This window comes from Morchella sextelata (assembly GCF_020137385.1).
Source record: "Morchella sextelata strain SCLS chromosome Unknown scls_18, whole genome shotgun sequence".
NCBI classification, from domain to species: Eukaryota; Fungi; Ascomycota; class Pezizomycetes; order Pezizales; family Morchellaceae; genus Morchella; species Morchella sextelata.
The window spans coordinates 82,556-109,675 of record NW_025408633.1 but is presented as its reverse complement, the minus strand read 5'-3'; the positions used below and the strand labels follow the sequence as shown (position 1 = coordinate 109,675).

General features: G+C 47.5%; 7 protein-coding genes across 7 annotated transcripts; 3 read left to right on the top strand and 4 right to left on the bottom strand.

The window, feature by feature from the left end:
- Window positions 1-4,070: 4,070 nt before the first annotated feature.
- H6S33_004549 (uncharacterized protein) lies at window positions 4,071-5,558 on the bottom strand (the record flags this gene model as incomplete). Its single annotated transcript, XM_044836110.1, has 1 exon — window positions 4,071-5,558. One exon carries the CDS (start codon window positions 5,556-5,558, stop codon window positions 4,071-4,073), a length of 1,488 nt encoding a protein of 495 aa, XP_044690522.1.
- A 563-nt stretch (window positions 5,559-6,121) lies between these two features.
- On the bottom strand, window positions 6,122-7,039 carry H6S33_004548 (uncharacterized protein; the record flags this gene model as incomplete). The annotated part of the gene is made up of 2 exons (XM_044836099.1): window positions 6,122-6,309; window positions 6,382-7,039. The coding sequence occupies 2 exons, from the start codon at window positions 7,037-7,039 to the stop codon at window positions 6,122-6,124; spliced, it is 846 nt and encodes a 281-aa protein (XP_044690521.1).
- A 2,106-nt stretch (window positions 7,040-9,145) lies between these two features.
- On the bottom strand, window positions 9,146-10,258 carry H6S33_004547 (uncharacterized protein; the record flags this gene model as incomplete). The annotated part of the gene is made up of 4 exons (XM_044836088.1): window positions 9,146-9,355; window positions 9,416-9,648; window positions 9,770-10,026; window positions 10,101-10,258. The coding sequence occupies 4 exons, from the start codon at window positions 10,256-10,258 to the stop codon at window positions 9,146-9,148; spliced, it is 858 nt and encodes a 285-aa protein (XP_044690520.1).
- A 6,721-nt stretch (window positions 10,259-16,979) lies between these two features.
- Window positions 16,980-17,600, top strand: H6S33_004546 (uncharacterized protein; the record flags this gene model as incomplete). Its single annotated transcript, XM_044836077.1, has 4 exons — window positions 16,980-16,982; window positions 17,052-17,165; window positions 17,344-17,405; window positions 17,468-17,600. 4 exons carry the CDS (start codon window positions 16,980-16,982, stop codon window positions 17,598-17,600), a joined length of 312 nt encoding a protein of 103 aa, XP_044690519.1.
- A 24-nt stretch (window positions 17,601-17,624) lies between these two features.
- Window positions 17,625-18,746, bottom strand: H6S33_004545 (uncharacterized protein; the record flags this gene model as incomplete). Its single annotated transcript, XM_044836065.1, has 1 exon — window positions 17,625-18,746. The coding sequence occupies one exon, from the start codon at window positions 18,744-18,746 to the stop codon at window positions 17,625-17,627; it is 1,122 nt and encodes a 373-aa protein (XP_044690518.1).
- Window positions 18,747-19,630: 884 nt separating this feature from the next.
- H6S33_004544 (uncharacterized protein) lies at window positions 19,631-21,727 on the top strand (the record flags this gene model as incomplete). Its single annotated transcript, XM_044836054.1, has 1 exon — window positions 19,631-21,727. One exon carries the CDS (start codon window positions 19,631-19,633, stop codon window positions 21,725-21,727), a length of 2,097 nt encoding a protein of 698 aa, XP_044690517.1.
- Window positions 21,728-26,176: 4,449 nt separating this feature from the next.
- Window positions 26,177-26,583, top strand: H6S33_004543 (uncharacterized protein; the record flags this gene model as incomplete). The annotated part of the gene is made up of 3 exons (XM_044836043.1): window positions 26,177-26,231; window positions 26,302-26,393; window positions 26,467-26,583. The coding sequence occupies 3 exons, from the start codon at window positions 26,177-26,179 to the stop codon at window positions 26,581-26,583; spliced, it is 264 nt and encodes an 87-aa protein (XP_044690516.1).
- Window positions 26,584-27,120: the final 537 nt, after the last annotated feature.

Genomic DNA, 27,120 nt, shown 5'->3' with positions numbered 1-27,120 from the left:
GCTCAGGCCTAGGCGCATAGAGGCAAGCCCAGGTTTCCCGCCGCAGTGGTACTTGGTCCTGAGTAATCTGCAACTTGGCTGCCGAATTCGCTCTCACAGATGCATTGGTACCTACTCGAGAGTAGAAGTAGAGTACCGTCTACTGAGCTAGAGTCTAGGAGTTACCTCAGATATACCCACATGTACACTGCATTCGACTCTATGCATGATGGAACTCGATCTATAAGACTACATCCAGTGATTAGTAATTTTCTGAGTACTATGTATCCCGAAATCATTATTACTCTCCGGGCCAGCCAACTACTGTCACGAGCAAGCTTTTCCTGCACTTGGACTCTCGTCAGTGTCCGCAAGAGATAGTTCTTCACCAGTCAGCATATAAACCAAGATTTTGATATTTGTTTCTCGATCAATATCCCAGGTTTCTGCCTGATGTGGCCCTCCATTTCTCATCTCACAAAGAAAAAAAATGGGAGGAAACAAGGCTCCGGTATGTCCTCGCACATTCTGTCAGAGGAATTACATAGGTGCTTCTTTTTCAGTGCCTAGAGTGCTCTGTCAGAAAAAAGGCTCAATAAGAAAATATTGCCTCACCATCTGTGCCCGTGATACTCAATCTTTGAGATTTGTCTGGCAATAGGTAGTTTGATTCTTGATAGGTTGATATATTATGAACATGAGTTCGAGGACGAGCTGTTATTACTTTACAACGCCATACCACCGAGCCCTCAACACACCAGCTATTTAAGGCATTTGGCGCTACTAGTGTTAGAGTTTCGAATCGTAGGTAGGGTATGCATTTAGTATATACTGCCGGAAATTTGGGTGCGGCGTCTACGCGATTATATACACATGATCATGGATAATCACTCGTTGGAATCAAGTTGAGAGTAACGAAACAATGAGTGATAGGATAACTGAGTTAATTAATCGTTTAATAAAAGGCCAAATTAATTTCAGTAAGGGGTGTGTGGAACTCATCCGACCAGGGACGGTTGAATGGCATACAGTCCATGCAGTGCTGCATCGAATATTTGAAGGCTCTAGATAAGAGCGCTATATTTGAGATAAGCACAAGGGACTATTGAGCTTGGCATTGACGGCTTTGAGACCATTTATTGTTTTAAATGAAGAAAATTAATCATACGTAAAGACTTTTAGTTAATCCGGTCCTTAATCTTCACAACTAAAGGACATACATGTATATATAAGCCACTGAGGAATTGTTTACCTAACTTCCTCACCTATATATTGCGCCTCGAAACCCGTTTGCAGTACTCTCACTCCCACGGGAGGTATAATTCTTGGTCACAAGCTATCGCTTTAAGGTTAACTTAGCATGATAGGCTCGAGCCAGCTCGAATTATGGTGAGGGAAGCTCGAGGCGCCCGAGCCATGGGTCTGGGTGCGAGCTTTCCATATTGTACCTAATAAAATAAACCTGTCAGTATTAGATTCCTAACTAGGAAGGTCATTTCATTACCTGAATCGTTGATTTGACTATTTGACAAGTATTTCCAATGTTTTATAAAGCTCGAGCGCCTGTGTGAAGATAGGCTCGAGCTGGCTCGGGTTCGCGGTGAAGAGAGCTGCTAGAGCCCAAAGCTCGAGCCGGCTTGTCTCGTGCCCATTTTACCTCGCGCCCCCAGTAGCTGGTGTCAAACAAGAGGAGAGTCGGTGACGGTTACTCAATGCCGTACATCCATAATCCTTCTTGTTCTTCATCCTTCTGGCGCACTCCCGCAGCTGCATGGCGAAGCAGGTGTGAGGAGGAAGAAGATAACATGAGAACCATGAATTGAATAGCACAAGCCAGTCCGTACCGAAAGCTAGTCTCAATGGTAGCTGAGTACTGTGCTATTGAGATTTCGGGCTTGCGGTCGGTTTCGGTCATGTAGTTCATTCCCGCTTCGTATGTAGAAGCTGCAGAACAAGATACTTCTGAGTTAGCAGTTGGGAGGGGTTAGAGTAAGGTATAATGTAGGTAATAGTGTAGGCGGCGGGGGGAGGGTATGTAGGGTCGAACCGTGACTGCGCTGTATTAGAGTAGATCTTGACATTATAGGTTCTGGTTGTATGGAATGGATAGCTATTGGAGTCGACGGCCCGGACAACCTTGTATGAACGTGGGATAGCCATAGAATCAGCATGGCAAAGTATGTACTTATTTACCTAGATATTGCTTGGAATATGAAGCTACATAGTTACCACTATTGGTGATCATTTTGTAGGCAAGGTTTCGTGAGTACTATATATTGAAAGTACTTGATCTTCTGTTCAGGGGCAATTGAAGGTATGACCTCAATGCAGATACGGTACTTACTTATAATTATGTATTGACCCATGAAGACGATCGATTGCAGCTGGCCCGTCCCGTAGACTTGCGGCGCCGTTGTAGAGGAGAACAGTAGATCTCACGATAGGAGCGCAAAAAGAATGTGGGGTAAAAGCTTAATCAACGCGGGGCTAATAAAAAAAGAAAATTTAAAAGAAAGTATGCGGTGTCATGTCACCTCAAAAACACCCGCGCACCTCCTGGGAGCCTCACACACAGATAGAGCTAGAGTGAATCTTTGGTAATTCGGAAGTCGGGGGGTGTTTGGCTAGCTTTGAGTCTTGGACTAGTAGGAGGATATTATGAGGTGGAATTAATCGTGTTTAGCTATTGTTGGTTGTATATCTATATATATTATGTTCTATTGCCGGCCGGGGATGTGGCGGAGAGAATTTACTCACGGCAACCTGCTCGAGACGTAGGCAGAGCTCGAAGCCTACGGTTACTTTGAAGGGACCCCAGGCGGTGGAATGGTCCTCTTTTGCCATGGACCCATCCGAGATGAACACATGGCTACAAAGAATTTAGCAGGCTTTCGATTGGTCATTGATCGAGTGATATCCTGTGATCCGAATTCGAATTCAGACAAGCACATAACTACAGTACACGGGGTATTGAATCCAGAGCCCAAGTTGATTATATGTAAGTACAAGTACATACTGCATCTGAATACAAGTACATGTATGTATCTAGCTCTTAATGTGCTGACGGTATCTATAAAGAACTAGCACCGGCTTGGGAACCGCTTTTTAATTCCCCAGAATCCTTCTTCTTTGAATTCCCCTCTCTCTATATATATATGCGTTCTTTAAATTTCTCTCTATATATTCGTGCTCCGGAGGATTGAGCCTCGGTAGGTCTGCTAACTAACTGTCCCTTCTTCCAGCTTCTTCCACGCAGGAGGCTAGAACCTTATTAATCTCACTGTCGTTATATTGTGGATACATACATGTATATATACTGCATGAAACTAGCACGTTGTCAACTTGGAGTTTAACGTGTTTCCGCTTTGATCCCAGGTACTACATGTAGCTTTACATGCGACATGCACACGGCGTACCCGGCTGGCCCGTGTAGATTAGGCCGAAGGCTAGTCGGCCGGCCGGGCAAGTAGGCGACGTAACCGCTCTTCAGATGTAGGCTGTATGATATATCACCGGAGCGACATATAACATGTGTAATTATATAAACATTTGAGGCGTCCGGCTACGGTACGTATACATGTCTGATTATTGGCCTGAAAAGTGACCGCCGCTCGCGGTAACAACTCCTCTGAAGGGTGGAGGGTATTAACTATATACGTATATATATATATATATGTATACATTATTCTGTCCCTCAATACAAGCCAGTTTGAAATCCCTCCAACATTATTTATAATGACATATGCATGCTGGGAAAGCACAGCTGATCCCTTGAATATGCATTTCATCCAAAGATGCGAACACCAATATCGAGAATTTGTACTGGAAAATCTTTATGGACGCTACAGGGATAAGTTGATAAGGAAAAATATGAAATATAAACGCAACTAAACTATAAAATGACTGATAGGAATCTGATAGTAATCCCCGTGCTCGTAATACATGATTATGAAATATGAATGCCTTATGCGCAAACCAAACAACATCGTTACAACTGCCACTATCGAACGCGCGCAGAGGCAGCCAGACCCTCAGAAATCCTCTTCTTCGTAGATCAGTTATAATGACATTATAATACATTAATGCCTTTGTCAATGGGCCCCCCTAGATTTACGGGACAAGATCACCGACTCTAAGTCTTCGGCCTCTTTTAGACGTCCCTGCTTACGGTAGGTAATCGCCAGATTTTTCATGGATGTGAGAGTGTCTGCATGGTCCGTACGAAGGAGCCTCTCCCTCCCAGCCAAAGCCTTCAGATGTTGCTCTTCGGCCTCTTTCAGACGTCCCTGTTTATAGTAGGTACTCGCCAGATTATTCATGGATGTGAGAGTGTCTGCATGGTCCGTACCAAGGAGCCTCTCCCTCCCAGCCAAAGCCTTCAGATGTAGCTCTTCGGCCTCTTTTAGACGTCCCTGCTTACGGTAGGTAATCGCCAGATTATTCATGGATTCGAGAGTATCTACATGGTCCGGACCAAGGAGCCTCTCCCTCCCAGCCAAAGCCTTCAGCTCCAGCTCTTCGGCCTCTTTATAACGTCCCTGCTCATCGTAGGTAACCGCCAGATTATTCATGGATGTGAGAGTGTGTACATGGTCCGGACCAAGGAGCCTCTCCCTCCCAGCCAAAGCCTTCAGATCCAGCTCTTCGGCCTCTTTTAGACGTCCCTGCTTACAGTAGGTAATCGCCAGATTATTCATGGATGTGAGAGTATCTGCATGGTCCAGACCAAGAAGCCTCTCCCTCCCAGCCAAAGCCTTCAGATGTAGCTCTTCGGCCTCTTTCAGACGTCCCTGCTCATCGTAGGTAATCGCCAGATTATTCATGGATTTGAGAGTATCTGCATGGTCCGGACCAAGAAGCCTCTCCCTCCCAGCCAAAGCCTTCAGATGTTGCTCTTCGGCCTCTTTCAGACGTCCCTGTTTATAGTAGGTACTCGCCAGATTATTCATGGGTGTGAGAGTATCTGCATGGTCCAGACCAAGAAGCCTCTCCCTCCCAGCCAAAGCCTTCAGATGTAGCTCTTCGGCCTCTTTCAGACGTCCCTGCTCATCGTAGGTAATCGCCAGATTATTCATGGATTTGAGAGTATCTGCATGGTCCGGACCAAGAAGCCTCTCCCTCCCAGCCAAAGCCTTCAGATGTAGCTCTTCGGCCTCTTTCAGACGTCCCTGCTCATCGTAGGTAATCGCCAGATTATTCATGGATTTGAGAGTATCTGCATGGTCCGGACCAAGAAGCCTCTCCCTCCCAGCCAAAGCCTTCAGATGTAGCTCTTCGGCCTCTTTCAGACGTCCCTGTTTATAGTAGGTAGTCGCCAGATTATTCATGGGTGTGAGAGTATCTGCATGGTCCAGACCAAGAAGCCTCTCCCTCCCAGCCAAAGCCTTCAGATGTAGCTCTTCGGCCTCTTTTAGACGTCCCTGCTTATCGTAGGTAATCGCCAGATTATTCATGGATGTGAGAGTGTCTTCATGGTCCGGACCAAGGAGCCTCTCCCTCCCAGCCAAAGCCTTTACCTCTAGCTCTTCGGCCTCTTTATAACGTCCTACTCTCCAGTATGCAGATGCTACAAATGACATCGCCGCTGTTAAAGTATTTGTCGCACTGCAAGAGCCTAATCTCCCGTGTGGTGTGTCCATAGCTAAGCGATCCTGGGCGTGTATTGAAACCATGTCAATGTGTGCCATAATGCGTTTCTCAAATTTCGTTTGAGCGTAAACATCTACCGTTGTCCGGTACTTGTTATCTATGAATTTGAGAGCGAGATGGATCAACGTGAGAGCTGAATCAGCCATCTCTTCCAACTGCTCTTGACTCATCCGCTTGCGGGCCCACCGGTGAACCAGTGGATGGATGTAAAAACACTCGTCTAGGCCCTTTTGACTGGCTAAAGAGTATGAAAAAAGACTTTGCCGGCACCCATCCAACGTATCTTCTATAAAGCGGTTTGATATTAGTGAATTGAATTATGTTTCTAGAAATACAGGCCTTACCATCCATGCTATCTTCTAACCCATAGCATAACATATCATACCATATATCATTATTTGACAGAAAAGAGCATAATAACAAAAGTCTAGCCGCCTCTTTGTTCTCCTCCTCAATTGCTCGGAATGATATTTCCCAGGTGGTAAACACAGTATCATCTCGATACCTCCAAACCTGGCTGTTTGGGGGTTTTTTTTCCAAAAAGTTTGTCAAAGTTGGTCTCAAAACGTTCCAAGTACCTCCGGAGCGATAGTTTTTGGGCACAAATATAAGCACCAGCTTGGTAGATAGCAAGAGGGAGATATCCTAATTTTTTTGCAATTTCTGCGACCATCACAGAGTCTATAATACCAATATGTTAGTCTGGCTTAGTTATGTGCGTACGTACGCACTGATATTACTTTCCTTCAGAACTAGTGGGTAGGCTGATTTTTGCGCACTTCAGCAGCAACTCGATTCCGTCAGCCTCCTCCATCTCTTCGACTGGTATTCCTGATCCAGCTCCAAGGTCTACACACTCGGGTCTTCTGCTTGTCATAATAATTGTTCCATGATCGCATGTAGGGATGAAAAATGAAATCTTAAATGACTCCAAATCATCAACATTATCAAAGACCAATAACCACCCCGGGTTCTCTTGTTTGCAGAACCAACGCTTCACTGCAGTATTAGCTGTCTCAATATCCGCGCACAACTTTCCATCCGAGTCTAAACCTTTGGGCATTCCAAGGGACTGGGCAATTTGTAGATAATCAGGGGAGGTGCTACTCTGGTTTATGGCGTAATGCTGAACTATTCGTTGCAGTATGCTTCCAAAGCTTTGATTGGTGGTAGCGAGACTAGTGGCGTTGACCCAGAATACAGATGTGTAGGAAGTGTGGTTTTTGTATACATATTGGAGAGCTATCTCGGTCTTTCCGACACCACCGGTGCCATAGATAACCGTGGCTTGCCTTTTGGGGGGATTCTTGGTGGCAAGAGTGCTGGTGAGGGTTTCGAGGAAGTTTTTACGGCCGGTGAAGCGGAGGTTTTGAAGCCACTGGTGGCCAAGCTCAAAAGGAATTTTATACATTGTAGGAACATTTTGTGGGGTTGGTGACTGAAATGGATGAGAGGGATGGGTATGGGGGTCGTGGTTTGCGTTTAGCTGGTTATATTCAAGCTGTTGGAGTTTTGCACCTGTATTCAAACACTGTGAGTGACATGTATTTTGAGCATAATAGCAACCGGCCCATACTAATTACATGAGGGATATCTTTCAAGATCTGGCGCAAATGTCCGATCACAGAGTGATATGGAGAGTTTCGGTGGTTCGCAAACTTGACCATCATCGAGTGATCTAATTGAACCGGGATTCTGTGTTCATTCGGGAGGTTCAACAAGGCAGAATTCTCGTTTACCATTTTCTCTGCCTCACCGTCTCTCTTGTATTCGCCTGTGCGAAGCTTAAGATTTTTTTTGATTAGCTTCTGCATCTATAGTTGGTTCAGTAGAGAATTCATACCCTCTTGAGTGCGGGTGTGTTCTTTTTTTCGTAGAAACTAATTATTCTTGGAATGCTTGGCAATAGATGAGCCATCTCATCCTTATGAACAGCCATAAAATCTGACTCCGGGTTGAGATATTGCAGTAAATTCAACATAGCGTGTCCCCCCCCCAAGTTTTTCTTCAACCATTTGTGTTAACTGGGAAACATCAAACCCCTCATGCGGAGTTCCGAACAATATCAAGGCGTGCGTGGAGTCAAAAATATATCTTTCGATCTGATTGCCTCGACTCGCGCGGGATAGTGTCTAGTGGAGACTAAGTTAGCAATGTTATCCGTGAGTTATGGAAATAAAATATTTAAACCTTCAATACAAGAAGACCACCGAAGCTGTGCCCGATAAATATTATGGGTCTATTCCTTGTACTCTAAAGAAGCTTTTAGTGCGCAATTCAATACAAGTAATATGGAATTCTGCGGATATATACGTACGTTTTCTAGGCTTCGCACATGCAATATGCTTTCCATGAACATCCTGCTATGATCCAGCACCGAGTATCCCCCAGTAGACCTTTCGAGGTTAGTATCATAACCATATAACATCACTCTGATTCCTTTAATATCGAAGGGAAGAAAATCCATCAACCACATCCTCCCGGTCACCCTATCCTTCCAGGATCCAAAGGCATGTCCTCCGAGACCAGATACTGCTATCACGCTGATCTTACTTAGTACTCCACAGAATGCACTATTTTAGGGTCTAGCTATAGTCAGGGCTTACTCTGCAAGAACCTCTCCGTCCGGTGTATTTAATGGTGTGAACCCATAAAAATTGCAATCGACCCACAGATAGAGATCATTCCCCTCTGAGCCACCACCAACTAATGATACGCATTTAGGTATAAACCGATCAATACCCCTAAAGAATCCCGGCTGCTTATTCAAGTTCAATAACGCAGTCTTCGTTGAACCATCAAATTCCGAGTGTAATGTGAGTTGTTCCACACATTCACGCAGATCCTCGAGCGATTCGATCTTTTGCAAAGCATCCAGTAGGGTGTTTTTATCCCATGTATCTGGGATTTCGGTTATCCGCCAACATTTCGTCGCTTGTGTTGAAATATGAACTCCAGATAGTTCGGAGGAGATGGTAGTCATGTGTTAAGGAACGGCTGTGTCGGGGGGGATGGATGTACGTACTACTGTCGCTGAAGATCGGAGGGTGGATAGAAGAGGGGTGAGGTAGATTATAATGAGTGATTGCTTGCTTTAAGTGGAGGAAGTCCATCGGTATTTAGCCCAATCATCCTTCTCTACGTATTGTCCTAATGCAGTTATGTACCCCGCTTCAAATGTAGGAACCTATTATCTGGGATGGGTTAGGGTTTGTCTAAAAGGGCATTTTGTTGCATGCGGGAAAGATTTGACTAGGTGGGCTCTGGCCGGCTACGCCTGGTATAGTTAAATACATGTTTGGGCACCTGAGTGATCTTTCATGATTTGTATGCCCACATACAACACCGAACGGAACTTTATTCACTTATTCATATAGAAGCTTAAGGTGTATGCATGTAATAATACCCAACCTACATACTACTACGTATAAGATCATATACTAAAATTTGTTAAACATCTAAACTAATTATTCTACCTTCCATTAAACCTCCCTTAAAGAAATCCTCTGCGCTAACACTAATCCAAGTAAGAATTCTGTGGTTCTAACGAAATCCCTTCTTCCAACGTTTGTAATTCTTCAGCCAGAAGTTGAGTCGCATCGTTCACAAAGTAAGCAATAGCTTTCATAGCTTTGAGCCGAGTGTATGCGTGGTTTCCTTTCGGTAAGGTGCAAAGGCGATTCTTCTTGTGGTTTTTACTGTGCTTTCCGAGTAGTCCAAACAAGTACTATCAAATATCAAAAATATCAGAAAGAAATTCAGGCGGTACGATGTGGAGTGCTTTTACCTCTGAATTAGAGTAAGGTATGACTGTATCGACCTTTCCACAGACCATGAGAACTTGCCGATCCCGCAACTTGTCCATAATCTCGGTCGATACAAAAACGTCAAACCGGGAACCCCTCATAAATGATATCCAGTTCGGTCCCCACGCAAAGCAGCTGGTGTAGGCAGATATGAGAACGACCTTCTTGAAGCGATACTTCTCCCTTGCCGCAAGCGCTATTGTTGGTCCACAGCCTATCTTTGTCAGCTACCAGACGATGACGCGCCGAGCCGTTAATCTCGGGCTTGGCCTCCTATCTTTCATGTTGTAGGACTCGGCGTTGGGGCCGCGGTCAAACTCCACAATAGAACCTACCGGCGGAATTTCCAAGCAAACATATTTGCTCCTCCTCCCAGGACTTGTCCCTTAGCATCTCCACGAGCTTCTCAAGATCTGCCATGATCCTGTCCTCGGTGACAGGGCCGGGAGTATTTCCGTATCCAGGGTAGTTATGGAGCAGAATCGAGAGCCCCCATTCGGTACCCCATGTTCTCCACTGATCGACTGATTTCTGATCTAGTGTTCTTTGTTGTCCATGGCTAACAAGAATCATAGTATTGCTCCCTTCGATACTGGCCCTATTAGATATATATAGTTCCTGGGGGCGCGGGGGTTTTGGGGGGGGGGGGGGGTTAGGGAAGCCTACTTGATCTCGACATATTCGATACCTAATGGCGATTTCTCATGCCTGGGTAAAACCTTGACTTCTTGAGTAATCTTTCCATTCCTGACTCTTGACATTATATTCCCCGGGAAAAAGGCTTTTGTAAAAGCTCGGGATATGAGAACCGTCAAGATAAACATTGTTGGTGCGATAAGCAAGCGATTACGAAGCGGAGTGCTAAGAAAGCTACTTTGTGGTCAGTTACGTATACTACCTGATTCGGGAGTATGTAGGATCGATGGTATAAGTGGGTATTTGGTGGTGGGATAATGCTCATGATTAGTTGATGTCGAATATAAATCCTTGACTTATCAGCGCAAGGCACCAACACTGGCATTGAAGGCAGCAACAGAGCCTACATTTAAATATGCTTCATACTATTGTATTTTTCAAATGAAAAAAGAAAGGGAAGAAAGGGAACTACATACATAAAAAGGTGTAATTCAGACAAATTAGTCTAATTTAAAGAAGTTAATTCTAGTATGCCTTCCAATAGAATGATCGCGAAATCGCGCGCGGCTCCTTTGAGAATTAACCGACCGGCTTTCGGGATAAGGTATACGTATACGACGTGGGATAGCCAAGCTGCCTGCTCGATCGCGATTTCTCAGCTGATTCACACGCACCTGCAGAGACTCGGTCGCGTCAAGGCTGATGTCGCTCTCTTGCCCACGAGCGAGAGATGGCAGTGTCTGTAGTTGTTGTTGAGGTGTTTGTGGAGATATCCGGATGGCATGTGTGGTTGAGCCTTTGATCATGGGGCGCCGCAGTAGCTGAGCGCGGCGCTTAAATTACAATGTAGTTACCCTGTACCTAGTATTAACGCATCATATGTTCCAGACGTTTCATTCAATTGATCAGCTGCTGTATCAAGTGATAATTCGCATCAATTGAAATATTATTTAGTGATTAGAATCAGTTTTTATACATAATCTCCATCTAGGATATTTCTGCATAGTGACATCTCTTGCAGTTGTGTGACAAAAATCTAGACCAAAGCCTGTAACTGTCAGCTAGCTACATATATTAGTACTGAGTTCTACGCCTGCCGGGGTAAGTCTGTTCAGTAAGAACCGTTGCGACTCGGCCACTATTTAAATCGTGTCAACAGCAGGCGCAGTATCTACTACATGTACATGTACATTCACGTGCACTGAGCTAGTATTTACTAGGAACGATTCAAATACTTGCTTGGCGGCCAAGTGGCCCAATTGCAGGCCCTCCCAGCCCAAAATGAGGTTCTCAGTACTGCGCTGTTAGCTGTGCATCCCAAACCCCGGTACGTGGTATATACAACTATTAATCTACGCATGTAGTACTCAGGCTCATGCATTCACTTAATTTCACAACTGTCGCTTAGGCTAGCATACCTCACAGCGCAGCCGCCACAACCCCAAATATCAATATTATTGTTTACGGATATACTCTATCTTTGGACATATATATATATGCAGCGACCCGGAACTTCTATGGGCGAATGCACAAGGTTAAGATTCACTGATCATGAGCTAGGTGTCCAACGTGCGCGCAACAGCCCGAGTACCGCTGCATATATATATATACTGATCAACAAACTAGCCACGCTTAATTATAAGCACCCTTCACTATAGCACAGAACATCTTACCTACGTGCAGGTGCGGTCACCAAACCCACGCACGGACACCACCAGGTCCAATGTTTCGAAGTGGTGACCAATCAGTATTAAAGGATTAATTTTATCCATCAGAGAGAGGTTATCAGCGTGGCAGCAAGTCGTTGAGTCCTCTCGGGGTTGCGGCTAGTTTTAGTTTCCACAGCCGGAGAAATTACATATTAATCTTGCGAATTATCTTTATGATCCGGGATCGTTCAAATCACTCTTCACAAATATCACTCGGACAACTCTTGGGTGATTGTTGAATTATGGTTTCTGAGTCTAGGAATATCGTTAATTATACGATACTGTGAAGCTTTTGGAATATGTCTTCAGGTCCTATGGAATATTTACTCATTTATGAGTATCTAGGGCCAGGTGGTTTGTACTGCCGCATTCGAAAAGTTTTGGCACCTCCGGGCCAAACTCACGAGGCAGTCCTTTCTGCGTTGCAACTCTCATATTAGAGACCGTTGTCAGAGAGAGCTGCAATGTCTCTATTGCGGTCATACCTGTCAATAAGTTGAGTATGCGCGAGTGTCATGGTTGTTGGTGGGCTACAATTCATAAACGACTCAATATAGTACGGTGCCAGTACTTTTCGAATGCGGCTGTGCTATACTCATGGGAAACGCCTCGTATTTCTCTTCGTTTCACACTCTTAAACGCTAATATTTAGTATACATACAAGCACTGCTCAGATATATAGCTTCCAAGGATATTCAACAGACTAGCCATAAATCTGTTCTTGAAGTGTTTAATCCAGGTTATATTTGGGGACGTACTATCAACTTATCACGGACCACAGGTATCTAAGATGACGGACAGCTATAATGAGCTAGATAAGCTACCTACCTTTTCCTCACTCCATATTCTCACACTATGACCTATAATCTAGTACATTTATATCCAAGAGTCATCATTATATATATATATAATGTTGACTATGTTCTCAACTTCTCCGGTCATCTTGAGAATTGGTCGTCATTACTCGCCGCCAATTAAACTAACTGATTCTCAGACATATGCCGGCGAATACTTTGATTTTGATTAGGAGGCTTACCTTCATCGTCGATATATCTATAGGGTAGTATATATTAATGTAGATCTAGGAAGCCAAAATACATATGCATGGCCGAGCTTTGCGTTACTAGAAGGATACATGCAGGTGTATATGTACCGGGCGATTCGCAAATATGGCGGATTCGTGAATGGACTTGACAAATTCGCTAATGGACTTGAGGTATTCGCGAATGGACTCCTAGGCTCATACATCTGTGGCTGGACCAGTCTATTCGCGAACAGCCCGGGGAAACTGTTGTAAATTGTTCAAAACTGATAACTAACAATGATTTATATCAACCCCCGACGGCTGCTACAATCACTGGAGACCTCTCAAAAAAAACCAGCAACCCTGAAGTGCAACCCTGAAGACCAAATCTAGAACAACAATAGCATCTTTAAGATCTTTAGCGAGCATCAGTGACATCCAGTGGTCTCTATCAGCCTCAGCGACCTCTACAACCTTTTATTAGGCCCTAGGACCACTAGTAGAGCCCTATGATCTCTTGTAAAACCCTAGGACCTCTATTAAAGCCCAGGCGTTTCGGGTGTTGGTTCAAAGACTCAATTTCACTACCTTTTATCCAGTCCATTCGCCAATGGGCCGGTCCAGTCCCAGATGTATGGAGCAAGCAGTCCATTCACGAATCCGAGCTATTTGCGAATGGCCCGGAACATATATTCAAGCATGGGTCATATCCTCAATTTCTAGCGTTGAATCTATGTGGTTCACATATCTTCCTCACTCAATATTTATTTGTTTGCACATTAATAACAAAATAGATCTTATGAATTTAGAACCCTGGAGGAGTTAGATGCTAAATAATACACATGGCCCACAGTGATCATCCACCTGCATTTATCCTCCGGCTCCCGCAATGTTCATCCTCCACGTGCACTATAGTACCAATATTAAGTAGTATATAACGCTCAATTTTAACATGTACAACAGGTAAAAGGTTCTCTAATTCCCTCTTTTTTTTTTAATCTCACCTCATATGGTTGTTGCTTCAAACCTCTTGACCATATCTGTCGAAGCTGGACCAGGACTTACACTACTGGGCTGCTTTTTTTGCAGCGGGGCCAATTAATAGCAGAGGTTTTAATAGGCCAGCCCGGGCCTGAAATATGCTTGGACTGGCCCAAGCCCAGAAAACCCACCCGGGGCCTGGCCTGGCCCATATATACGGGCCTAGTCCCGGGATTTTTTGATAATTCTAAAAAAGTATATTTGACTGTTTATTGGGGTGAAATCTCATATTTACTCGAAGATTTTTCTTTTCATAGAGAGAAATGAGGATTGAAGATGATGGATATTCTTAAAATATGCACCATTTCAGCCCATATGAATAACCCATAAAGCCCGGGCCTCAATCGCCTTAGGACCCGGCCTGGCCCGACTTCAGATACCCTGGCCCAAGCCTGGCCTGGAAGGCCGAATCCCGGGCCGGCCCATATAACCTGAGGCCTATCAAAACCTCTGATTAATAGCCATACAGTATGTACTCTAGTTTTCTTCCCACTATACATTGTAGCGTCCACAACACAACTCACTCGTCGCAGCACTGCGCTCACCTCAAGCAGGAAACCCCGACAACCTCGAGACACCATCTGTTGGATATATCATTTCAAGTACGAGCGAGTGACGCACTATGACGCACCCCCGGTCTGCAATGGGATTAATGTCAAGCTGCTTAAGCACGGTATCGATGTTGACGTACTCCGATAACAGTATAGCCTGGCCTATTTTGAATTGGAGGAATTGCATTATTTAGCAGACGGTATGCACTCATGTAAATACACTACGGTGGGTTTAGTTGTCTATGAGTTAGTTGTAACAGGCCCGGCGGATATATGCGTACTGTACTGACTCTATAATTAATGTTGATCAATACCGTTCTCTAGATATATATAGTAACATCTTGTATGATGCGAGAGGTATAGCCAGTGGGAAGAACATTTCCATGAGTACTCAAAATCTCTTTAGTGGGGGGAAATGAAAAGGCAGAACATTTCCTTAAAGCACGCGTAGATAGTCGCGGCAAAGAAACTTGCACCCACAGCCACGAGAGCGCGCAAAAAAAAAAAAAAAAAAAAAAAAAAATTAAAACTCCTTAAGGTTCTCGTATAGTAAGAACGGGGGATCGAGCTACTTGCACACGCGTTTTCGTGACAAAAGGCGAGTATTAAATCCCTTTCGCTAGGGCCGAAGTACTGAAACGTTTGCCATGATTTTCGCAGTAGCGCATCTTCTCGTATACAGAGCTTCGAGCACGCAATCAGTACTAGTAACGAAGACATATCAATTCCCATACGAGTACATTATTTCCCCACAAAAAGGAGTGAGTATTGCCGATGACTACCCGAACGCCGATGTCGCGTAATTGGATTGGTATCCCTTTACTAGAATATAGCCAGGCTAGTAGCATTATTTTGCGCTATACGCGCGCATTCGATCCAGGATAATAACGTAGCTGATGAATATCACCACGCTGGAAAACGGGGAGAATACGAGTGATGGACTGTGCACCAAATTAGAAGCGCGCTCCTCGATCCTCCACAGTTCCACGTCAAGTTTAGCTGATAAACAGAGAGATTTGACAGGCACAGAGCAGAAATTGAACGTTACCAGGCTAAACGCCTTGAAGAGATAATTGCACATATATCCGAGTTCCTATATATCTGCTTTAAGCTTCGATCTTGATTAATGAACCGTAATGACTCTGCGCGGCAAATTACCAATCATTTAAATTTCAACCTCGATGGTAGCCCACCAGCAAATCATCTAGGCCTATGTAGGTAGGCAACATGGTAATCATCCAGAACAAGAGTCCCAATTCGAGCGACAAGCGCCAAAACCACAGTAACCCTCACCTTCCCCCTTCTAAACATCAAAATGAGACGACAATAATAATAATAATAATAATAAAAAAAATGACTTTTCAGATTCCATCGGCAGCGACGGGCCGCACGGCCACCGCATTCGCGTGACTCCCTCCCCACACCGCGGTACCCCGAAGTACCCATCGCAAATTAAATCTTCAAGATAAAACGTCCCTGACACGCGTCCACGTGCGTCTGTACCACCATCACGACTCACCCCCTTCCCTCCTCGTCCCTGGCACCCTCACCAGGATCAACCCTGCAGCTGGGCCTCATCTCTTTTCCAAGGGCCTTCTAGAAAGAAAGGAACAAATTATCTCTCGTGCTCCCACATTCGGTTTCAAGATAAACTATTGTTAGCTGGTCGCTCGCTCTAATCCTAGGGATTCTTCAGCCTCACTTTTAAGCTGAGGTCGGCGTGGATCGCGACGAAATGATTAAATTCCTCAGCCATGGGTGGCGCTTCAGCTGAACACATCCTGCATACATACACAGTTATCTTGACGTCAACCATCCCCCCTCCCCTCCCACCCCCCTCCCACTCCTATCCCCCCCCCCCCCCTCCCATCCCCCCCGCAACCCCTCCTCCAACACCCCCCCCCCCCCCCCCGGGGGCTGATACCTCGCCGACCCCGACGATCGATGCTGTGTACGTATCTCTCAGGATACATACGAAACCCTCCGCAGTATGCATCAGTTACACATACATAACCTCTAAACAGCCCAGACATCGGGTCTCGGAGTGCAATACACCGCCATCGAACGACAGCGCTCACCGCCGACCACTCCCTGAACCCAGGAGGAGGGCATTCCGTTTCCCCGCCTGGGTGGGGGGGGGACGCACGTGCGACTAGGCCAGTGCTGCGTTCGATGTTTCCCGGCGTTGTGGTATCGGAATGGGGAATCCAGGGACAGGGAAGCGCACGAGTTTGTAACACCAGGATTTTCCGGGATGCTTGGTTCGACCCCGGCGCTGCGAAAAATAGACAGCACTCGAGAGAGAGAGAGCTGTTTGGTGAAACGTTAGTTTGGAGTTTCACGATGGAATGGATTAGATAGGAGGGGGTCTGTAGGGCAGGGAATCCTCGAGGTGGCAGCCACTGAGGAGAGGAGTTAGATGGCGGGGGGTCGAGGGAGCGGTGAGAGTCGAGGTGAGGTGAGGCGATGGAGATGAGATGAGGCGAGGCGGACTCGAATGGGGAGGGATAAGTGGTACGGGGGAGTGGAACGATGGATGTGTGCAATGACACGGTCGAGCGGGACTTTGCGATTGCAAATTTCGATGGTGTGACAGTAGTCAGTCGTCTTGATCATGAGCGAGGATGGCTTGGATAGAGCTGATCTACTAATCCAGCCCGGCCCACGATCACTCAAAGCACATGAGGACATGTACAACACAGGGAATCATTATGGAATGGAAGTACAGCCAGCCACTCAAGACATTGTGTTAGAATCATCAGACGGAGACGTACTGCATCCACAGTAAAGGTGCATCCTGGAAGGCGGGGGAGGGGTGTGGGGTGTGGGGTTAGGGGCCACATACCGAGTACATACATGTATTTTCGTCTTGCTGGGGGGAAACAGAGCCGGGCCGGGTATTCCTAGCAATTGGGACAACACGCAACGTATAACATTCTCAAGAATAGCGAGAATCAACCAAGGCCAACGCAAAGGTACCGCGCATCTCAAAACCACAACTAACATACATGTACGTACATCCGACGCAAAGGTACCGCGCATCTCAAAATCACAACTAACATACATGTACAGTCCCTACCCAGATGTCTTCGTGATTCGGGTGGTACAGGGCGCAACGGCAACGGCAACGCTCGTGAACAACGAACGAACGAACACTCGTCGACGCTCGGCATTCAATGATCAACGATCAATAAATACTCAATAAATGAATTAAATATGTACATGTATCTTAATATTTAGTTTGCCACCCACCCGCTGCAATTACTGCAGCAACTCTATCAGGCATTGATTTCCACAATCTCTCAAAGAAATCTTCAGGAATAGTGTCCCAAACCAAAGGCAAGACTTCAGCCAACCGTTCCTTCACCCTTTTAGGACCTCCAGGAGTGTTTTTTATATTAGGATACTGACTTTGGAAGCGCTTTTTGAGCTCCACCCATACATGTTCAATAGGATTTAAATCAGGAGAATAAGGTGGGTGATTTTCAACAACAATATCAACCCCAGGCACTTCAAACCATTCAGTAACAATATGAGCCTTGTGGATTGGCGCATTGTCTTGCATAAATCGAGGATTATCTACAGTATCCTTGACCCGGTTGAGGACAGGTACAAGGAGATACTGCAGCATCTGTAGATAAACGTATTTGTTGACAGATTTGACAATTAAAGGTGTGAATGTGCCGCGATTCCTCCCCCAAAAGCATCCCCATACCATCAGCGATACCCCTCCACCATTCTTTTTAGGATCTATACACTCGTGCACCCATTTTTCTGGAAGAGTACGAAACACCCATAATTGATTGGGGTTACGTGACTTCTCCACACTGCACTCATCACTCCAGACAACACCTTCAAAATCATCAGCCGTCCAGTGTTGCCTTTCCAATGCCCAAGCTAGTCTCCTCCTTGCGTCTGATGCTGTCAATGCTGGCCGCTTCTTTGCTCTCCATTTTTTGATTCCTCGCTTTCTCAATACTCTATCGACGGTGTGTAAGGAGACTTCAGGGGCATTGCCATCGCGTAATTGCCTTCTAGACATGGTTCGGGTATTACATGCAGCCCGAATCAATTGTTGTTGCTGCTCCTGATCCAATTTCTCAGGTCGTCCAGGACGCGTCAGGTTCTGTATAGTGCCTCGTTCATTTGCGCGGTCGAGAAAGCTTTTAATTGTTGACCATGGTCGCTGCATAATTTCTGCCACCTCGGCAACCTTCCCAGTTGTGTGGTAAAGAGCAATAATCATGCCTTTTTCTAGTCGGCCTAGCTGCCTTCTAGCTGTTCTAGGTCTCTTGCTAGGCGGTAGTGGTTTCCTTGGAGTCGCGTCAGCTGGATTAAACAAGGGGGGCATGGTCACGGTTGCTGGGCTGGGGATAGTGTATCGATTGTGAGTAAATTCGTGGGGTTTTGAGGTTGCCGCCGAGCCACCGGAATCACGAAGACATCTGGGTAGGGACTGTACGTACATACATACATACATACATACATACACGAGTACACGCAATAACGTCTATTGATAGCTCGCACGCACTAGCTCAGGGTTAGGTCCATGTGAACTGGTGCACGCGTATGTGTGTACTTGCACGTAGCACTCACTCGGGTACTCCACATGCATCCAGCCACAGTCCATCTGGTTAATGGACCGATCCAAATACATGTATTGAGTATTGAGGCTCCTTGATGTAATGAGGCTCATTCCCGTGGTGGTGCCGGGTAACTAGCCCAGCCCCGTGATGACCTCACCCAAGACAGCACCACCACGCGCGTGTGTGTGTGTAGATAGCTAGGCAAGACACACACGACATCAGAGCAGATACCGAGCTACAACTACAACAATCAGTGCCATTGAAGCCATACACAACCCCTTCGCTCCAGGCTAGGATATCTGGGTTACTCGTCAAATCCACAATTGCTTCAACAGCTCACATATACTATAGCTTAGTGCTCTGCAAAGTAACCGCGAATCTGGGCCCCCGCACACGGATCCGTTCCTCGCTTTCCCACCTCCGCTTCCTCCTCTACCCCGGCCTCCGCGCCCGCTTCTCCAATCGCCTCTACAAGCTCGTCACCTTCGCCAATAGCCGACTCCGCCCCCGCGGCCCCGTCCGCCCTTCTCTCTCACGGAGCTTTGTCAAGCGTGGCCATCTCGAGTGGCGGAACGATCACTGGGAACGGGCCACCTGTCTGCGCACTCGAGCAGCCCACCGACATACCGAGACCACGGGCAGCGGCGCGATGCAGGCCCCCGGCGATGCGGGAAATAGTTGGGGAAGCTATTACAGGTCGTTTACTGGTGGTGGTGGGGACCCAGCGGAAGGCAGCCGAGAGCCGGGCACTAGGAGGAAGAAGATTGCGGGTTACCTGAAGGCTGCCAATGATCTGAGGCAGAGCTACTATTCGGGGTATGCGAATCGGGCCAGCGAGATGGAGGGCGGTTACAGCGGTGGCACGGACCAGTCGTCGGGCTCGTGGCCGGAGATGGAGGTTGCGAGGAGCGGCGATGAGGAGCTTGTGCTGTTCCCGAGCTATGCCAGACGGCGCCCAGATGAGGACAATGCGGTTGATGTGGAGATCCGGGGCTGGCTCTTTGCCCCGCACTCGGGCCCTCTGAGCCGGAAGAACCGATACCTCCACTGGGTCGCCCTTAAGCTCTGTGGACTCCCTGCGCAAGCTTCTGCCCAGCCCGGGGAGCCCGACAGGGGCCCCACAGCTGCAGAGGCAGAGGCAGAGGCAGAGGCAGAGGCAGAGGCAGAGGCTGCGAAAGAGGCTGCGGCAGCTGTCGAAAAGAATGGCAGACCTCCGTCGCTCTATTCGTCCGACAGCAGGATGGAGAGCCTGTCCAGGACCAACTCCGCGCCCATGAACGCCGCCGCCGCCGCCGCAGCAGCAGCAAAGACGTTATCCTGGCGCCCAGCCATGGTGACCAACGCAAGCACCCAATCATTGCCGCAGGTACCGCAACTAGACCCTGCCGAGATTGCATCTGCGCATGCAGCGCTTGCTGCGCGTCTCGCGCCCTTCATGCATCGTCCCATTCCCAACACCCGCATCACCATAACCTTCAGCGACGAATCCGCGGGATCCTCGCAGTCGTTCACTGTCTTCACCTCCGAGACCGGCCACTTCTCCTTCCAAAGCGATCTTCCCTTCATCCCTACCACTGTCCGCGTCGTTGCCTCGGAAAGGATTTCGGCAACTGAAGATGTCATCATTCATGAGCCGACCGGAATATCGCTGATATCGGATATCGACGATACGGTAAAGCATTCAGCCGTGTCCATGGGCGCGCGCGAGATATTCCGAAACACCTTTACGGAGCCCTTATCGAAGCTTAGCATCCCCGGTGTTTCAGGCTGGTACAAGCGGCTGTCCCAGGAGCCGTATAACGTCAATTTCCACTATGTGTCAAACTCGCCATGGCAGCTATACCCCGTGCTCAAGTCGTTCTTTGAAGAATCCGGGCTTCCGCCGGGCAGTATGCACCTCAAAGAATACAGTGGCATGCTTCAGGGCATCTTCGAACCTGTCGCCGAGCGCAAAAAGGGCGCGGTGGAGCGGGTGATTCGAGACTTTCCTCGGCGCCAGTGGATCCTGGTCGGGGATTCTGGTGAGGCAGATCTGGAAGTTTACACCGAGATTGTCGAAAAGTTCCCGGGTAGGATCCTGGCCGTTTTCATCCGGGACGTCACAACAACTTTGGCACCCGACGAAAAGGAATTCTTCAACCCAAACGAATCGCCCGAGTACGCCAAGGCAATGCAAGAATGGGCAGAGGCAAAAGCAGCCAGTGTAAAACAGCCCAAGATTCCCCCGCCACTACCTCCGAAGCGTAAATCTGTCAACCACACAGTAACCCAAACCCAGCCAGAAGAACGCTCCCGAGAGACACCAATAGCAGGGGCCAAGACACCCCCTCCCAGGCCTCCCAAGCCCCCAAGCCTCCGGGACACCATGACGGCACCAGCTGCCAAGTCATCCTCCACCACCGACCTCCTCTGTACTCGAAACTCTCCACCGCCGCCCCCGCCGCCAAGACGCACGGCTACCTTCTCATCCAGTGAGCCCCCCAGTATTGTCCCACCGTCGCCTGGGCCACTCCAACACTCTGCCACTACTGCTTCGTCGTCGCCCGCACCGATGACGCAGAAGCAGCAGCAGCAACAGGCGCAGCAGGAGGTGCTACTGAGTAAACGCGAAGAGCTGTGGAACCGTCGCTGGGAGCGGGCTCTGATGATTATGGGGCACTACGACGTTCAGCTACATAGTTGGAGGACGGGCGGGGATGTAGAGGCCATGTGTAGAGCCATTGTAGAGAAGGCCCTGTGGGAGTAAACATACATGATGGGTTGGAGTTAGTTCTTTTGTTTTTACCTGCTATTATTTTTTTTCTTTACTTCTGTGGGTTAGGGGTTTGCACATTGTTTATGGATTATGGACCGGAATGGAATGGCGGCTTCTTTTTTTTTTTTTTTTTCTTTCACGATAAGGGAGGGCGCTCTGTACTATATTATTTTTATTTCTATCTCCCCCTTTTTTTTTTTTTTTTTTTTGCTGTTTCCTCTTGGACGTACATGTTGATGCTTGAAGGATTGATGAGGGTTTCTTGAAATACATACACGGATGGAACGTCTCCTTCTTCGCACCTTTGCGCTCTTTTTTTTTTTTTTTTTTTCTTACGGCCAGGTGAGAGCAATGATTGGGGGCATATACATACATATGTAATCATGTTACTTTTCTGTAGGTGTCCGGATCCCAATTCTTCGATGTCCGAAGAATTCTAATGGACCTTGTGACAGTCGCAATCCTCTACGAAGCAGCATGCAAGCCTCAGTGAGGTATAAGGTATAGTAGCTAGAACACACGTCCCCATATATCCGACTGCCCGAATAAGCTCTACCATGTACATGCAGGTTATCAAGTATCCTAACTACATGTATCCACGGATGCTAGCTGATTCAATGTTACCCCCGTAACACGGCCAACAAGCTGCATCACCACCCATCACTCATACCCGCGCGGTGAAGAACCAAACCACACACCCCCCTTCGCCAAATACCACCATGTATACACATCCGCAGTTTCAAACCACATTCCTCCCCCGTCTACCCGGTTAATTAAAGCCCACGCAAGGCTGATTCAAGAACGAACAAGATCTCGCTCGCTCAGGAGCAATGTCGAGCCGAGCAGCAGCGCAGCGATCCACAGCAGGACATCCAATATCGTATATATGCACATGTGCAACAAACGACAAAAGACAAGAAAGAGGGAAACCTGAAACTTCGTACCCTCATCGTTGTTTTGGTTTAAACGTTTTTTTTTATTATAATCATTTTACCCTCTCTCTATCTCTCTCACTCTCCTCACTCTCCCCACTTCGTGTGTGGAACGATTATGACAGGTGATTCGCAGGATGGGGCAAAAGATCGGCCTTCTAGAATGTTTGCGCGTAGTAATCGTGCCAAGGCCGCCGTCAGTGTTACTAGCTGTTTGGGAATCTGGACTTGGGGGGAGGAGAGGAGAGGGGAGGGGAGGTTGTTTCGAGTGCGGCTAGGGATGAGGCTGAGATTGTGCAGGGGTGCTTAAGGGTAGAGCGGGTATGTACAATGTTCGTAGAGTAGCGTACAGATGTAACCCCCTTCCCTGGGTGGGTATCACGGTGACGCCGGAATCACGCAGTTACGCTGCATGATGGAGTATAGAGCAGGGGGGAGATCGGGATGGTGGATGGCTAGAGTTAGAGTAGTAGGTCACCATGCCTGTCTGTCTGTCGGGGCTGGATGCCTATGTACCCATCTGGCTGGATGGATGGCTCCTGCCGCCGGCAGTTATTCCCCTGCCAAAGAAAACAGTTCCTTCTCTACGTCTTCTCCCGCGGCTTCGACGCCCCCAATTCACCACCGATCGATTGCATGCTCCAGGGGTGTGGTTTGGGGGGGGGGGGGGGAAGATGGCGAGATGAGATAGAGAGGAGGGGGGGTGGGGGGGTTGTGCGTTTCCAAATGCGTCCATCACTTCTATTATTATTCCTTCTTCGTATGAAGGAGAATAGGAAATAGAAATAAAAATAAAAAAAACACGGACGGGCGTTGACGTTCCCGAGATGAGATGAGTATGAGGGGGGGGGGGAGGGGAACAACCCTTCGTTCGATCCACCTTCACGACATCTCCTCCCCCTCATCGCGCACACGGTATGGTGCAGTCTGCCGAGGCAGCAGCCAGCTACGGGTTTGCCAGATGTACGCCAGCTACCTCATACATACATCCCACCCCCATCTACATCCCATCCTACCTACATCTTACGCAATAGCGAAGGATTCGAAGCCAATCTTGTTTGGCGGTTTCCTTTATATTCCGCCCCAATCTTAATCGCGACTTTATCCACCCGGGGGGGGGGGGTTACTGGGAAGAGGGGACGGCGGTTATCAGCTTATCCAGTCAGCCAGGTCTTGAAGCGAGGGAGTAATTAGTAGGTCGTCACATGGGTCTGCCTCGGGCAATTTGGAATCTGGTAGTTCGAATTGGCGGTGCTTCGAGAGGATCGTGTATGTTGACATCGTGAGGTTGGATCGAGGTGATTAGTTAAAGATGGGTAGGTGCTCGGGAAGGGTTAGGGATGAATATCTGGGTTAGGGGTGAACATCTGGGTTAGGGTTAGAGTATGTATGTAGTCTGCCAGTAGAGAAAGGGAAAGGGTGTGGGGGTGGGGATATGTGGGTGTGTGTGTTTGGGGGGGGCGGGGGGCGGGGGGATCATCTGGCATCACTCGATCGATGAATAGCTAGCCAAGCAGCTGAAGCTGAGCCTCAGTTGTTTCGAGGTTAATATTCACCTTCCCAGCTTCTGGTTCTTCTTCTTCTTCTCCTTCTCAGGTCACACCAACACTGCCTACGAAAGGCCCGAGCAGAAAAGAGAGGAGAGGAGACCAACCAGCTGTTGCTTGAGAGCTACATCTTACCTGTTAGGATGGTTGATATGGTCATTATCGGTCTTTTCTGTGTTAGTGGTTCGCACAGTGCACATCATGCGGCATTCGCTAGAAAAGGTATACGGGAAAGAGGGAGCGAGTGCGCTGGAGAAACAGATTAACGAGCAGAGAGATCGAGAGAGAGAGCTACTAGACTAGAAGGCAAAACAACAAAAAGAACTGCTGAATCGCTAATACTAACCCGTGGGGCAAGAACGTACCCGCTGCCGGCTGCTTTGGCCCTTGATCAGAGCATCGAATCGCCAGTACCGCATTTAGTAGGTATATACATGTGAGGCAGATGTAGGTAGTGTTAGACTACAAACAGAGACCAGTGGAAGCAAAGTGGGTACAGGTAAGAAGAAGGGGAGGAAGTATGTATATTCTCCACCGTACGTGCAGAACTTTCAGCTCTCCCAACTCTTCCGGGCAAGGTAAGACACACACAAAAAAAAAAAAAAAAAAAAAATAGTCCCACCCCGCCCCAGCCTATCCCATCTCATCTCATCTCATCCCACCCCACTCCACCCCACAGACTCGGCACGTAGATACATGTACCACCCACAATTACCCACCATCCGGCAGTCGTGAAGAGACTTGATTCAACAGTCAAGTCATGCATGATCGTTCGTGTATGTGGAGTAACCCACCTGGCCCATCAGAATCACAAATGTCGGAGTGTCACTGGCTGGGCTGGGCTGGGCTGTGTGGCAGGCAGGCAGGCACCTTACATATTATACATGCTTAATTTACATACATCCAAGATTCCCGATCTACGATCTGCTGGGCTGTCATCGGCCCCACACATGCAGGGAAGGCGAAGCATAATTCGTTTTTGCATCCGCTGCATGCATGCATGCAGGCTGATTACCGTCTTGGGGGTGTGAGGTGAAGCAGCATAAGGCCCAAACACATCGCATCCCATCAGACGGATGATGGTGTAGGTATGTGTGGGCCAAGGCAAGACACGATTTCCGACGGAAACATGCAGCTCTTTTGGCGCGTACGAGACAGTTCCGACCATTGACCTCTATAGCTCTATAGATAATTTGTTAATTCTGCTACTGCTCTGTTTTGTTCTGTTGAATCTGTCTTTTTGTTTGTTTGTGTTTGTTGGTGCGAAGCGACAGCCACAGCGACAACGACATGAGCGACAGGAAGTGCAATCTCTTAAATTTCCTGCCCGCGGAGCGCTGGGTTGAGATTAATGTCGAGAGAGAATCAGATCAGGCTGGCCAGGTCTGCGCTCTGGTCTTTGGGCGTGCATGTCGATGGATCCGGAGTCTCGAACTCTTGTAGCCGCCAAACAAATGACAGTATAATATGTCGTATGGAGGGTACACAGGCGGATGATACCAGCTTTCCACCACCCAAGCACGCCTCTACCCAAAAAAAGGATCTCCCTCGCATCTCACCAGAGCGAAAAAGAAAAGCAAAGAAACAAAAAGAATAATCTACCGAGCGAATGTGGCGCTGTATTGGCTGGAATAAAAAAAATAAAAAAATAGAAAGAAAAAAAAAAAGAAAAAAGAAAAAAAGAGAAAAAAAGAAACGAAAGAGATAAAAAGTCGTTTTCTGCACACACAAATCTTCCTTCCTATATATGTACTCTAGTGTACATACTTTTCAAGAAAGTACCGATAGAGTAGACAGGTATGTACGCTGCCGCGAGCCACAGTCACGTACTACGGTGGGGGTTACCTACATGTAGAGTGTTCCAACCTCCATGACACCCCGCGTGCTTCCTATTGGATAGCCTTACTTGCTGCCTGTTCTGGAACGATCACCGAACAAAAACTCGAGGAAAACATTTCGCGATGGTCTTGATCATTGAACATAGATCCGACGGGGTGAGCGCGCGCGCGCGCTATGGTAAGTTAATAGGAAATCAATTCATACAAACTCTCCCTGTGGTTGTCTCTGGGGGCCTAGATTGTCATAGGAAATGAAACTGCGGCTTTGATCTCGCGGCCTGTCCAAGGCAGCAACTCTAGGCCAGCCTCGACCACGACTCTCGGTGCCAGCATGGAGTCTGTGATTTTTTCCCCCTTCCCTTCCAGGCAATGCATTTGCGATCCAATTACCAATCCTCTAGATCTGAAACGAGGGTGAGGAGGAAGATGAGGAGCAGGAGGAGGAGTATGGGGAGTATGAGAATGAGGAGGAGCAGACCGACGAGGGTGAGATGAAGGCTCTTCGACTCTTCCTCGTCTCGACAGTTTGACAGCTTCAGATCGATCCTCCCTACCACCACCCCTCCACACCCTTCTCAGCGCACACCTCGGCTAAAAAAGCCATGCCTACCTTGTTTCGACCTCTAGCTCTCCCATCGCTGTTTCTCGTCTCAGAGCGCTCAAGGGTGCGAAGGGATCTGACTGGACAATGCTACTGTACTTCCCTTAATGAATGCATTTTCTAGCTGCGTGCATCTCCATCCCAGATCCCAGATCCTGGAAACTTTCCCACGTGGGTGGTTCTATCTATCTGGCTGTCTGTAAACCCCACACTAACTTACCACATACACTTGACTTACTTTTCCTGTTTCTTCTTTGACGGGAGTGAGGGAGGGAAGTACTGACCCGGGGGGGGGGGGGGGAACAGCTACCTTCTGCGGCCGGAGAATTTAATTGGGGTGGTTGTTGTTTTTTTTGTCTCTTTTTTATTTTTTTCATTTTTTTCTTCATTTTTTTTTTTACATCATATTATCCTGACAGGCGTAGCAGCGGGTATCTGCAGCTACATGTAGCAAGTTGCAATTAGA